The sequence below is a fragment of the Stigmatopora argus genome, chromosome 11 (assembly GCF_051989625.1).
Source record: "Stigmatopora argus isolate UIUO_Sarg chromosome 11, RoL_Sarg_1.0, whole genome shotgun sequence".
Lineage (NCBI taxonomy): Eukaryota > Metazoa > Chordata > Actinopteri > Syngnathiformes > Syngnathidae > Stigmatopora > Stigmatopora argus.
The window spans coordinates 1,571,994-1,586,755 of NC_135397.1; the positions used below are offsets into that span (position 1 = coordinate 1,571,994).

At 41.8% G+C, this 14,762-nt stretch overlaps 1 protein-coding gene across 2 annotated transcripts in view; it reads right to left on the reverse strand.

The window, feature by feature from the left end:
* arid5b (AT-rich interaction domain 5B) overlaps positions 1–14,762 on the reverse strand; it is a 79,344-nt gene that overhangs the window by 29,596 nt on the left and 34,986 nt on the right. For both annotated transcript variants that reach the window (XM_077612600.1, XM_077612601.1), the window contains exon 4: positions 2,794–3,024. In XM_077612600.1, the coding sequence (XP_077468726.1) occupies positions 2,794–3,024 (231 nt within the window). The remainder of the gene's footprint in view (positions 1–2,793; positions 3,025–14,762) is intronic.

The following is a 14,762-nucleotide window of genomic DNA, read 5'->3' on the forward strand; positions in this document are numbered from 1 at the left end:
GTAATGTATTACTTTGAAGGGAAAATCTTAGAAAAATCATCGCACGTGATATTTTGGAGGTATTGTATGAATCAAAAGGAACATCTGCTGGATTGCACATTGCCTGCATGTAAACAAATTCAAAAAGGTAAGTGAGTTTATTCACGTTATATGCAAGATACGTTTTTTTTTCTTGAATTTCATTCATTGACGTTAAAATAAATTTTGTTAAGCGTTTTAACTGTTTATCTTTTCTCTGTTTTGAAATAAACTGCTGCATTTTCTTGCGTTATGGCGTTTGGTCTTTGTCAACTTGCAGTTTGGTGCATGTCGAGTCTAATTTGTGCGCATATAAGCCATACCCTCAATTCAGTCATAATTTTTTTTAGGGCATATAAGCGAGAGAATACCATACTTTTGGACAATTGCGAAAGACAGCCTTGGAAAAATGTCCATTTAGTAACAACAATCAAACTCCTGGCTCTCGCGACGCCACCGACTGCCAAGAAAAGACTTCCTCTTCCTCTTCGGAGCTCTCTAAAGAGCCGATAGAGTCCGATAAAAGCCCGATGAGTGTCTCGCCTTACACATTACGGCGCATACTACGAGTACAGCAGTGTTTACCAAGTGGTGAGCCGAGAGAGAGTCGGTCAGATGTGACGTGGGATCGGGATATTATCTGACAACGTTGTAATATTGAGGGAAAAAAACCATAGCGCTGCGGCACATGGCTTGCCACAGTTGATCACTCCCGATTCACTTTGACAATTGTGCATAAATCACAGCTTATAAATATAAATCAAGAGCGATCCGCCGCCGCCGCAGCTTATGTCATCGCCGCACTCGTCCACCTACGGCGCCGCTGCTGCGATGAAACCAAAATCAAGAATAGACTCAATCACATTGTTGTTCTTTCGCTCCGTTGACCGTAGTTCACCCCGCGCTTATTTTTTTTATTTTTTTACCCGGCCGACCGAGTCGCCGATGACGTCACGGCATTATCCCGCCGCTGGTATTTATCCGAATAAAAAGTGGACGCGGAGGCGGGAAATGTCAGGCGGCGTATGTCGCCCGGCTCACAACTGTGTTTATAATAACGGGCGGGTGGCCTCGGGGGGCTCTTGGCGGCGTGATGGAAATGCTGTCGGTTGAGAAGCGCAAACAAGTAAAGAGAGAAAAATAGATGGTGGAAAGCTCCCAGTGCGTGAAAAGCGGCGGCTGAAAATAATTCTTTAGTTCAAAGACGGCGGAATGGCAAAGCGTTGCCAAACGGCGGCCAATACCGACAGTCTCAAACTTCCCGATGCCTGGAAAGTGACTTTTCCTTAGCCAATGACATCCAATCTGTTTCTAGTGGGAGGGATGGCAGTGAATGAACGAAGCTAATCTTTGTGCTAAAGCTATCCCATCAAACTTTCAATATGTAAGGTGCAATGTTCCCTCCAAGCTGCGCGCGTGCGCATTTGCGTACTACTCTCGTCTTTGCACAGCAAATCATATGGAGCGCACAAAATAAAATCCTTTTTTATTTTTATTTTTTATTTTATTTTTATTTTATTTATTTACAATTTTAAAACGTTAAAGTCTATTTCTTCATCATAATATTTAAAAAAATTCAAAGTCTGATTCATCATCATCAGACTAACCAAACATTTGATTCCATTTTTTTAAATGTGAGCACCAGCCGATAGAATGGGCTCAAGCGCGCCATCTGCTGGACAAAGATAGGTGGTGCATCTCCCATTGTAACGACTGTCGAGGGGACTCTCTCACCGGGATTCGTGTATAACGCGAACTTCGCTTCGGTTTATTTTTTAATTTTTGTAATTTTATTTTTTTTTAGCTGTGAGGCCGACAGGCGAACCACTCATCCGCCGGGCCGCCCATTCATAGATATTAATCATTACATTTTATTATTACTAAATCATTTATGTGTAGTAGATATACACCTGCTTATGGCAGGTTCGATACTGGTGTGCCCATAGCGAGCAATGATGATGTTGACTTTATTATTACTTATGTGTTCTTTGTTTAGTAAAAAAAAATAAAAATGAAGAAAACGGCTCGCCAAAAATGAGATATATATTCCTCCCCCTTCTTTTTGCGCGAAAAATAAGACGACACGAAACTAGAGTAAGAATTGCATCAACTACAATGACCATCCATTAAAAGAAGCTATTCTAGTGACAGTTACTCGGAATCGCATTATTTATTTGTGACGCGTGCAGATTGGGTGAGTGCAGACATGTTCCGGCACTTCCAAAAATTCCACAGCGCAATACTTCGGGATAGCTGAGACTATTTGACAAGCCTCTTCCGCCATTACAAAAAACAACAACATTGGCAGCCAAAATGAGTCAGATCCAATTTCAGCACTTATTGATGCGACTAAAAAAAACAGCATTATTGATCCAGACGGCACTGGCGTTTGCGATGCTAGCATCTAGGTCAACCTCCCGTGGAAGATTGAGAAACAATAAAACAGCCAACTTAAAACACCATTTTTCCCCCTAGAAATGAATCAGCGTCCAGTCAATCATAGGACAGGAGGAGACAAACAGCCAATCATTGCTAGGAAAAATTTAGAGTGTTCAACCAGCTAGCCTAGCAGGCATGTTTTTGGAATGTGTCAGGAAACCGGAGAAGCCGGAGAAAACCCAAGCAAGACAGGAGAACACGCAAACAGAGTAAGGACCCACCTGGGATCGAACCCTTGACCCCAGAGCTGCAAAGCCAACGCGCTAACCACTCTTTCACCGGACTGCCGTAATGAATAGTATGACTTCAAGAAGGTCCAATAAGAGTCGGACTCACCAAATTGGTCGCAGATGCTGTCGTTCTGCAGCAGCGTGGGATGCTCGAAGGTGTCGCGGCAATACAGAATGCGGGTGTTGCCGCCCAGCGCGGCGATGCCGCCCAGCGCCAACACCGTGTGGTTGAGGAGCATGGAGGTGGGCCGTTCCCTGAGCCGGACCAGCACCGAGCGGTAGCGGCAGTACTGCGGGTAGCTGAGGACCAGCACCTTCCTGCCGTCCTCTTCTTGGCCTGCCGAGGAGACAAAACAAACGGGGTACGTTGTGAGAAAGAGGACATCCCACCGCGCCAGTCGGAAATACGGCGGCCGAGGACGTGATGGGGAACGACGGATTTACATCATTAACGAGGGCGGGACAATTTAGTGGGGATCGACGCTTCGATATTAGGAGTAATTAACATACTTTATTTAAGCAACACTTGAATCCAAAGCAACTGTGTGTATGTGTGTGTGTATGTGTGTGTATGTGTGTGTGTGTCTGTGTGTCTGTGTCTGTGTGTCTGTGTCTGTGCGTGTGTCTGTGCGTGTGTCTGTGTCTGTGCGTGTGTCTGTCTGTGTCTGTGTGTGTCTGTGTGTGTCTGTGTGTGTGTCTGTGTGTGTGTCTGTGTGTGTGTGTCTGTGTGTGTGTCTGTGTGTGTGTGTCTGTGTGTGTGTCTGTGTGTGTGTGTCTGTGTGTGTGTCTGTGTGTCTGTGTGTGTGTCTGTGTGTGTGTCTGTGTGTGTGTCTGTGTGTGTGTCTGTGTGTGTATGTGTGTCTGTGTGTGTATGTGTGTCTGTGTGTGTATGTGTGTCTGTGTGTGTATGTGTGTCTATGTGTGTATGTGTGTGTATGTGTGTGTGTGTCTGTATGTGTATGTATGTATGTGTATATGTGTGTGTCTGTGTGTGTCTGTGTGTGTCTGTGTGTGTCTGTGTGTGTCTGTGTGTGTCTGTGTGTGTCTGTGTGTGTCTGTGTGTGTCTGTGTGTGTCTGTGTGTGTCTGTGTGTGTCTGTGTGTGTCTGTGTGTGTATGTGTGTGTCTGTATGTGTGTCTGTATGTGTGTCTGTGTGTATGTATGTGTGTGTGTGTGTGTGTGTGTCTGTGTGTGTGTCTGTGTGTCTGTGTGTCTGTGTGTATGTGTGTGTGTGTGTGTGTCTGTGTGTGTCTGTGTGTTTGTGTGACCTACTTTGAACGAGGCGCCTATATACACTATAGGTGTGTGTGTGTGTGTGTGTGTGTCTATAATTGACGGTGTAGTGGTTCATTGATGTCATTATCATGCAAACTAAGTATTAAAAGGAATCTGTGTTTTGAATCTGCCACTATTTAGTTGTTACTGTTGGAAAAAAAGTGGGAAAAATACACAGAAGATTCCTTCAAATTGCACAACAACGTTTTTTTTTTATGTGGGAAACATCATCTGAATATGTTTTGAAAATCTCTAGGCCATTTGTCTCCCACTTTTAAGGGTCGCTCGACTCGTATTCCTCCAGCGTCCGAATACGCGGCGGACGAGGTCGAGGCGGGCGGTTTAGAACGCCGACATGAATAATTCACCAATAGCCGGCCCCGCTTTTATATATATCGCCCTTGGACATGACATTCAGGGGGGATTTCCGCCGCCGACTTGTGTTTCGGGAGAAGCTAGTTTGAGCGGATTCATTTTTTATGTTATTGAGCTGATAGATGTGCGACTGGGGAAGAAAAAAAAGACTATTTTCCCCCCATCCATTACATTTACAGCAGCCAATATGGCTTCCAAAACATTTTTCAAAGAGTTGGAACGAATTAATTTGTATTTAAGTTAATTTAAATGGGGAAACATTGATTTGACATACCAGTCAATTGACATACGAGCTTGGTCCCGAAACGCATGACGCTCGTATCTCAAGGTATTACCGTATTGCAAAGATGCGACACCCCGGATGCTTGAAATATTGCGTCCCCGACGTTTTCGTTTCTCGTAGCTGGCAGGTACGGCGGCGGCGGCGTTGGCGCTGGCTTTGTTTTGAAATGTCAGGGCTTTGATTGTATCTCTTGCTCTCCCGCTCTGGTCGGCATTACACTTGATTACATTCAATTTGCAGAAAGCGCCGCGGGGCTTTAATAAGCATACAAAGGCATTCGCACAGGCTGGCGGGTTCGTGCACGTTCAAAATTTCCAGGGCGACCTTTCCCGATTCTAGCGTACGAGGGCGGGCGGGCGGGCGGGCGGGTGTGTTTGTCCCGGCGTTCTAAACGTTCAACTTGGTTAAATATAATGGGAAGACCAAAATATGGCAACTTCCTGTCATGATTTTATGGAATAACATTTGTGAATCATTTTCGGCATTGGAGCAAGTTTCGGGGCCGACAATCCACTTTGACTGGGAGGGTCGGCAATCGGGAATAAGTCAAAGTCTGCTCGATTGTCCAACATATGGAAAAGTGAAATGACATTTCTCAAATAAAACAATACTCGGTTATAAGCAATAAATGGCAACTAGAAGGGGCTTGTCATTTTGAAAGCAGTAGTTGACGGGCTAATTTTAGGTTAGCTAAATCTGACTGAGCATCTTAAAGTGCCTAAAACCGCCATTGGGAAATAATCTGGAGTAAAATAATACACCATAAATTCCACGATAAATCTTTGAGTATTAAATAATAGATCGAGAGACATATACTGAGGCCGTAATGCTTTTTGAACAGTTTGAAATCATAACAAAACAATGACATTCTATAAGCCACAGGTGTCAAAGTAGCGGCCCGGGGGCCAAATCTGGCCCGCCGCATCATTTTGTGGGGCCCGAGAAAGTAAATGATGAGTGCTCACTTTCTGTTTTAGGATCAAATTAAAATGAAGAGTATAGATGTATATTAAATTTCCTGATTTTCCCCCCTTTTAAATCAATAATTGTAATTTTTGAATCATTTTTTTTCAGTTTTTAGTGCAAAATTCATTTTGTAAAATCTAAAAATATATTTTAAAAAAGCTAAAAATGCTTGAAATATTGCTTCCCCCGCCATTTTCTTTTCTTGTCACATATGATATGGTACAAATAGATTCCTAATAAAAGAAATGAAAGAGTTTGGAGCTCACGTTGCCTTTGGAATGATGCAAAAAAATGTCTTTCCTCAGCTAGGAATCATCAAAAATGGCAACCATTTTGCACCGAGACTTCTCCCCGCATTCCCCAGGCAAATGTCAGCAATAAAAATTCACTTTGGCGAGGTTAGGAATAATTTGAAAGCTTAAGCGTACCTACGTGAGAACTGAAAACAGAGATTAAGAATATTCACATGAAACGTGCGCGCCAATCTCTTGTCGCACAAACACGCACGCGTCCGCATTGTTATTTATTGATGGCTGGCGCGCGCTGCGTTTGATGGATGCCGCTTTGTTTACAGCGGCGAGTCGCTCTCAATTAGCGCCACGTTCGGGTACATTTTGTCTCGTGCCAGATTGTACCGACTCTGACTCATGAAAATTGAATGAGTTCATTTAATTGTTCATGTAATCACTCCTTCATAAGCAAAATTGTAACGAGAAAAGCACACAACGGGCCTCTGGTGATGATGTTTTGTGGCCTGCTTGGCTTTGAAATTGCTTTATTTTGATTGAATCGTGTATTTTTGCGCCAACGACACACTCGCGTTGGCTCTTCACGGCGCACGACAAATGACTTTCAGGAGATTTTGATTATGAGGAATAATTGATCGTTGGTGTCGGGAGGGGAGTGGAAATGTTTGCTTCGATGGCAGAGAAGAATTTAATATGTTCACGTCACATTTAAAGAGCACAAGTGTGTGTCAAATAACGTCTTGGACCTTTTACACCTTAGCTGTCTAATGAATGCTTTTAAATGTGCGCTAACGCGACAGCTAATGTGGCTAACGACGGCTAACGACGACCTAATGTGACTAACGGCAGCTAACATGACTAACAACTGTAGCTGTCTAATGAATATGCTGCTTTTAAATGTGCGCAAACGTGACGGCTAACGTGACTAACATGACTAATGACTGTAGCTGTCGAATGAATGCGCTACTTTTAAATATCCGCAAACGTGACGGTTAACGTGGCTAACGATGGTTAACGTGGCTAACGTAGCTAACATGACTAACGTGACTAACGACTGTAGCTGTCTAATGAATGCGCTGCTTTAAAATGTGCCCAAACGAGACGGCTAACGTGGCTAACATGGCTGCTAACGTGGCTAACATGGCTACTGACGGCAGACATGGCTAACGACGGCTAACGTGGTTAACGTGACTAACAATTGTAGCTGTCTAATACTCTACTTTTAAATGTGCGCAAAGGTGACGGCTTACGTGGCTAACGTGGATAACGGCAGCTAACGTGACTAACGAATTTAGCTGTCTTAATGAATGCGCTGCTTTTAAATGTGCCCAAACGCGACGTGGCTAATGTGGCTAACGACAGATAACGTGGCTAACGTGACTAACGACTAGCCATCTGCTGTCCAGTTTTGTGGCGTGTATGCTAAAGTTGAATGTTGGATCGAAAGGAAGATAGTCAGGATCAAACAGAGCAGGAGATTTATTTATTTGGGCTATATTGTCAAGGCAGGATTAGCATGTAAGCTAGCCTCGTGTTGTCTAAATCAATATTGTCACTTTGGTTCAAACTGTGAAGGAAGTACAGCCACGTGTATATTAACTAGCGTTGACATTCTCACGGTAGACAGAGTCAAGCTAGCTTTTCGTGTCCATGCTAACCCGTTGAAAAGGAGACGCGTGTTTCCGAAATGAATTCTGCTGTGTTTTCAATTTTGGGCGGCTGTCATTATGTTCTCATTCGCTTGACCTCGACGTCCCTTGAGAAAAAAATAAATAATAAATAAAAGCCCAACAGCTATTCCTTTGTGCTTGAGAGGAACAAGAGAAGAAAATGCATTTGTTCACACATTTGCGTGGAACACAAGTGCTTGCGAGATGAGTCGAGATATTCCTTTGAAAATCAGCCAGCCATATCATACGGAACAATATGTTGACAGTCCGATCATAAGAAAGCAGAGTCGCATCAAACGCGCCACCTGTCACGCATATTTTTAGCCAGAAAATACCGTAAGCCATCTTACGAGCTACTATGATGTGAAACGCGCTACTATTTTGATGCTAATGTGTACTCATCTTTTTTTCTACTTTGTTTTAAAAATGGCTCCTTCATTGTTTGGACGGGAGTTTAACAATATGCTATTATTTTAGATCTGGGCTGAGGGTCTTCCTGTGTAAACGGATACAAATTTAAAAGATACTTTGACCACAAGATGAAAAAGTGCTAGCGGTAAATTGGACGATAAATCTTTGAGTATTAAATAATGGATAGAGAGACGTATGCTGAGGCCGTAATGCTTTTTGAACGGTTTGAAATCATAACAAACAATGATGTTCTATAAGCCACAGGTATCTTAAATTCTGTGATTTTATTTCCGGTAATGCGAGGAAGCACTGAATGTTAATGAATTAGTGGATTCATTAGCATAATAGGTGGTAAGTAATGCAGCTACAAGAATGAACAAACACAATAATGTGGAATTGATTTTACAAATTGTCACCTTGAAAAAAAATCCGAGAGCAGTTACGTGCATGAAACGCATCGGATTTCCATGCACTATTATGCAAATTAAGTAGTCCTTAAGTGAGACAAGGCCTTAGTTGAAATTTCCAGGGTTTGAATGCAAAGAAGAACGCTACTTTGTGGTTATTTTAAGCTAATTTGCACTCCTGAATTTTATTTCTTGCGCCAAATGTTGAACGCAACTGCAGTAAATCGGGTTGTATTCCCAGATTAAATTTCTTGCTGCTATAAAGTCAGCAAATCAGCCAAATTTGGAAAAGACTGTCCGACAAACCAAGCGTCAACATTGAAAAGTGGCAGATCTGTTCTTACTGATTATTTCTCTCCAAGCACGACGTGCAGTCGGCATTTTTTGGACATTTCACAAGTTATTTCCGGCTCGGAACGAGCGGCCGTAGGCCGCAAATATGTCGCCGAGCGAGCTAAGTGGCAGCCATGTTAACAGGAAAGAACGCGTGGAGCTATAAAAGACAGCACAGATGTTCTCCGATCTGGCAACCGGCTTTTGTTTTCAAATTTGACACCCAGTATGCTCTTTCATGGTCTCGGCACTTGAATAAACAACATTTTGTTCGTACCGTGTGCAACACTGAATAAGTCATACGCGCGTTTCGCCTTTTGTTTCATGAATAGAGATCAAACGGCTATATTAGCGCATAATATATATGTTAGCAAGCTATCCAATGATCCTCTAACAGGCTAATTTGCAAACTAGCTAACTCAGCAGGGTGAAAATTCAAAGTAAGGTAGTACTGTGTACATGTAAGATGAAAAAAAAAAAGCTAACTAGTAGGAAGAGTTAACAGGAAAATAGGAATTGGTCTTTTTTACGGAGTGTAAAAAGAGCACTTGTGGTCTTTTCTGCCGCTTATTATTCAGGGTGAAATGATTCATCTGCTGCCATTGACAGTTAAAGATTTAAAAGTGCTATTAATACGACAGCCAGTGACTTTGAAATGATAACAGTCCATTTTTGGGACAAATCCATCCAGGAAAAAAAAGGGACAGAAAAGGATTAATAATTAAAGAAGATCCTAATTTGTATTCAGATGCTTTGGCTCCACCCACTCAAAAAAAAAATCACAAAATGACGTCACATTTAGATTGAGTTACACATTTTTGCAGTCTGCTAGCATGCTATCCATAGGCTTTTAAAATGATGATTAAAATGACTATGTATATTTTTTATGTACTAAACAAATTTGGCACTCTATCTTTTTTTTAGTAAATTCTGGTTGTGACATCACAACCAGAATTTATTTTAAAAAAGTGATTTTAAAAAAAAAAGATATTTGAGTGCCAAATTAGTTTAGTACATAAAAAATATACATAGTCATTTTAATCATCATTTAAATACATTTGACCTGGTTGGGCTACTAATCAACGAGTTAGCTCATTAGCTCTCATTGACGGCGTTAAGAGATCCAATCCTTTTAAACAGGGTTCGGCTAGCCAACGTGATTTTTTATTCACCTGGGGAAGGTATTATATTAGCATTTTGCTATCGTTTGTTTTCATAATGTAACCCGGGAGTGTTTATTATTTTTGTCCCGCAATATTATTCACCTGATTTGAAGCTCCAGCACCTTGGAGGAGGGAAAGGGGGGGGTGCCGTTTTAGCGAACGCCATGCCGATGCGCTACTCGACGTCGCCCAAATGCACTCATCCGAATAGCCAGTGTGTTTATGTGAGCCGACAAGAGCCCTCCAAGCATGTGGGCTCCTCTTCTTAATTACAGCTAAGCGCTAAAGTGCTCTCATTTGTACTGGCACAGGGGTTGAACAAATAAATATGTACATATATATATATTTTAGGAATCATTTTTACCTCCGTTTGAGGCCACCGAGCAAAAAAAAAAAAACGATAGTATCAAAACGCGGCGTGTCGGCAGAAGAGACGACACGAGCACTTTTTCCTCCGCTTGATTTATGTGATTCTATTACATTAAACATTCTTTCCCCCCCGAGCGAGCCGGGCTCCGGCTCCCTAGCAACCGCGGCTGGCGGCGCTTCTAATGTGTCTGGCGCGGGGCCAAGCCCACGCCGCCTCGCCTTATTGATTGCCAGATTGAAAAGTTTGCATTTAATAGGCCCTGTAATACATGGAGGAGTTATTCAGCAGGGCTGCGACTGTCAAATATTTTTTATTTATTTTTTAAAGGGGGAAAAATACAGACGCTCCCCTACTTACTTAGTAACAACGGTACATACGAACATGTCTGCAAATTGCGTTTATGTCGAAAAATGCTCGTAAGTTTGATTTTGTATTGCGCGCCTTTTTCCAAGTAGTGCTTCTTTCCGCCGCTAATACCGACGCCTGGCACTGTGAGAGCTCAGCTCACCTAGCATCCACCTTCCCCTGCCCAGTTCGTTGCAATGCGGAAGTGCGTGAACGTATCTTCAGTGCGCAAAGAACCTTTTCATTTGTATCATTAAATATCTTGTGCATCCATCATTGAATATGGTTGGTGAAAAGCGAAAGGCTTCTATTGAGGGAGTTGCAAGGAAGAGGCAAGCCATTTCATTTGAAATGAGTGGCAATAATAACGAAGCTTGATGCGCGTTGCACGGGAATACAACTTGAATCGTTCGACCGTCAGTAGCATTTATAAACAAAGATCGAGCAGCAGGACCCAAATATTGAACGTTGCACAAAGTTTGCAAATCAATTGAATGATGCCATACAGTGCTACCGCATCATTCATGATGGAAAAAAGAAAACTGCAATTGTCATTAGATAGCTTCTTTCGGCCAGTTTCTAGTAAATCTTTCTCTCTCTAATGTATGTATACAGTACTGCATGTATTCTCTCCATTTTATTAAATGTTTTTTCAGTACAAACCAGTGTGTGTTACTTATACAAGCCTTAAACATACAAATATACTTATATAAACCTTCAATATACTTATATAGGCCTTAAACATAAATAATATTACAAAATATAGCACTGAGCAACTTACGAACAAATTCAACAATCACTCGGAACCTAACTTGTTCGTAAGTACTGGAGCGTCTGTACAGACAAATGGTTTCTATTTCGATTTTTTTTTTTTGACAACACAAAGAAAATCGCAATGAAAAGCCAGCTGCGTCAGCGAAAGACAAGTTGTTTTGCGCCAAGGCGGGAGGGATGAAAATGCGTGTTTGCACTGGGGGGCTTTGGCGTGGTAATGGAGATGTCGTGGTGCTCGTCAAAGCCGGTCGGTCCCCCCCGCTCACTTTCAGCGAAAAGGACGGGCGCTGAGTTTGGAAGGGGTCAATCCGCTTATAGCGCGGTCACTTGCCGGAGAGTAAAAACAAGCTGCACCGCGTGGCCCCCCCGAATAAGTGCAAGATACCGCGGGGAGTAAATTTAATCAGCCGCCTTGTGTGTATGGCCAAAAGAGCGTCTCCGTGCTCCTACAGGGGGCGCTTCGTCAAGCTTCTTTCGCGTCAAAAGTTAACGTGGATCGGCTTTCGACGGAAATTAGATTGTGCAATATTTTAGAATTTACCTTGCCAGGATGTGACTTTTGATATTTTTATATTAATTACTTGGGAAAACGCACTTTGTGGAGTAGCACCACCAATTTCGTTATACGCAGCTGTATATGATGACAATAAAGGCTTTTGATTGGATTTGAAATATCAGCATACCTGTCAACCTGTTTTTTTTTAATCATTTCATTTTCAATTGTGTACGCCGTATAACTAAAACATTTTTAAGTGCTTTTTTTTTGTAAAACCGATGTCGTTTTACCCATTCCGGAGCGTCTCGGTCACAGGTAGCAGACGAAAACATCATCATTGAATGCTAAATGTCATTAATTAAGAATAATATTTGCACGCGCGTCAGTCACTTCCGCATTTTCAATATATAAATATAGCGCGTCGGCAAGCAATGTACCCAGACAGTTAAGCTGTCAGGGTCATACATTTACACAATCTTGAATTTAGTGTATACTGATTGGGCACCTCGCCCACTTTGGAGAAAATTATAGCCTTTTAAGTGCGCCCTGTGTGAGGAAATATGTGCCGAATTGTGTTTTTTTATCGCTTAATTAGGGGAATTGCAATCATTAATAAGGGGACCATTTGGCTGAGGTTGACACGTATGTACTAGCAAGAGGACAAAGTGTAGCGGTAAATTTTGTTTGATTATCGCGTATAGTTTGAAATGGACACCTACTTAGGGTTGGGCAATCTGGCCAAAAAAAAACACATTTGTCATCCAATCTCGATTCTTTTCACAATTGTGTGCTCTTTTTTTTAACTGCTATTTTTTATTTGTTATTGTATGTGATTTGTATACGCGCGCGAGGATAGCGAGCTCTCCAAAAAATGACATTTTGCATTTTAGTGCATAATATGGGGGTGATATTTCTGTGTTAAGTGTGTTAAGCTTGTCAGATTTGATCTGGTTACATCAGTAAACATGGTAAGGCGGTCACCAATACAACAATTTAATTTAATTTCTTCTGTAGCCAATTCACTATTATTTAAAAAAAAAGGTGAACAGACAGCCTATCCTTTCCTTCCCATCCCAATCCAGGTGATGATATTCTATCCAATGCCACGACTTCCCTCATTTGTCACATCCAAACTCAATGGAGCGGCTGCAATCGGACATCTTGTCCAAGTCGGAAAATGACGCCTTCGTCGACGCTTTGGCGGGGCGGACAGTTCTCATTTGAGTGCGGGGAGGAGGACGGTTCAGGAAGAAGAAAAAAAATCTTAGCGGGAGATTGGGAATTAGGTCATACGGGGAACCAACGACATGCCATTCTCCATCAAAGTCGCTGGCCGCCTGCGTGTGTATTTCCTCAAAGTGGCGATGGGCTCGCTCCTATTTCCCAAACGGGATCTGATACGTTTGAGGAAGAGGAGAAAAGTGAAAAGAGGAGGAAGAGGAGGAAGATGAAGGACACTTGAGGCGACCAGACTGGCTCCTTTCCCAGTCTTAACTGGAATGAGGACGATAGAGGGCGGCCAATATGCTTTAATAGTTGGGGGAAGTACTACGGCTAGCAAAAAATAAAAAATATTGCACAGTGTATTTTCTGAGTGGGATCCAAAAGGGACCAATGAATATGCAGCACTTAAATATGTTCCATTTTTTTGTTTTTATGTTTTTTTCATTTGAAACACATGGACAGAATTTCCTGTCCGTAAATGCTTTTCCCAAAAGAAGAAGAAAAATGACAGTGCTGCTTCACTCCGTTTTGGTTTGGTTAATAAATCCATATTGAAAAGAAAGATATCGGCTAAAAAAGTCAAAGTATTTTGTGAATGAATAATCCTGTTCATTTTGTCATTATTTGTTCGTGACAAACATTTTTTTTGTCAATACTACAAAAAAAATGAAGCACTATTTTAATCACATCTGCTATATAGTATACTGAAATGATTCTATATGTTTTCTATTGATGAATGTTATTTTAGGTTAGGATCATTTTTTGAATGTAAATAGCTGCACCGTGGGTTTGGCGCTGAAACAAAGCGTTTTTCTATAATTACATCCAACGACAACGCTCAATTTAAAGGGTGTTTGTTTGGCTGCGGGACTTGGCGGCGCGCCACGCAAAAAAATAGGCCAACTTCCACAATAATATGCCTTGAAAACATCAGCTATTTTCCTCAACATCTGCCATCTTGCATTCAAGAGCAAATCCCAGAAATATAAATGACAGAATATTCTCCAAAGACTATTGCAAAAAAGAGTTCACTCTACGCAGAAGAGGGTTATATTGAGAGAAAAAAAAACATTGATTCATGCAAAAAGGTTCCAAGTTCAACACAGTGTTTTTCCACAAAATGTAACATGAAAAATAAAAAGATACGTTCAAGGCACTCATGACCCCAAAAGAGGAAGCGTCCCTTTAAAATGAGCGCACTCGTAGAACGTACTACTAACAAAAACGTGGAGTTAATTTACTTTAGTTAAAGATAAACAACTATACTTGGATGTTAAGGCGATGGCATCCTACAAAGATACGTATAATATTCCCAAACTGTAACTATTGGCTGTGCATTTAGCTGCTAGCTAGGCTAGCTAGCTTCAAACTACCGTATTTTCACGACTATATGGCGCATCGCATTTTAAGCCGCAGTGTCAGTAACGAGTGCTATTTCTGTATTTGACACACACAAAGGACGCACCGTTTTTATAGACGCAGCCAGGCATGGCAAAACATACACCAGCTTAAACATACATCCACACGCTAAAAACACGTATTTAAAAAGGCAACGGAAGCAAAACTGAGTTGGGTTGTACTTCATTTAGCCATTTTACAATGTACTCACGTCATCATCACCAACAAATCCATCAAAGTCCTCATTTTCTGTGTCCAAATTGAACAAATGTCCGAATGAGTCATCGAAAACGCTGAGTTCTATACGTTCGTCCAGGCGGCCACAATCCATTCGCAA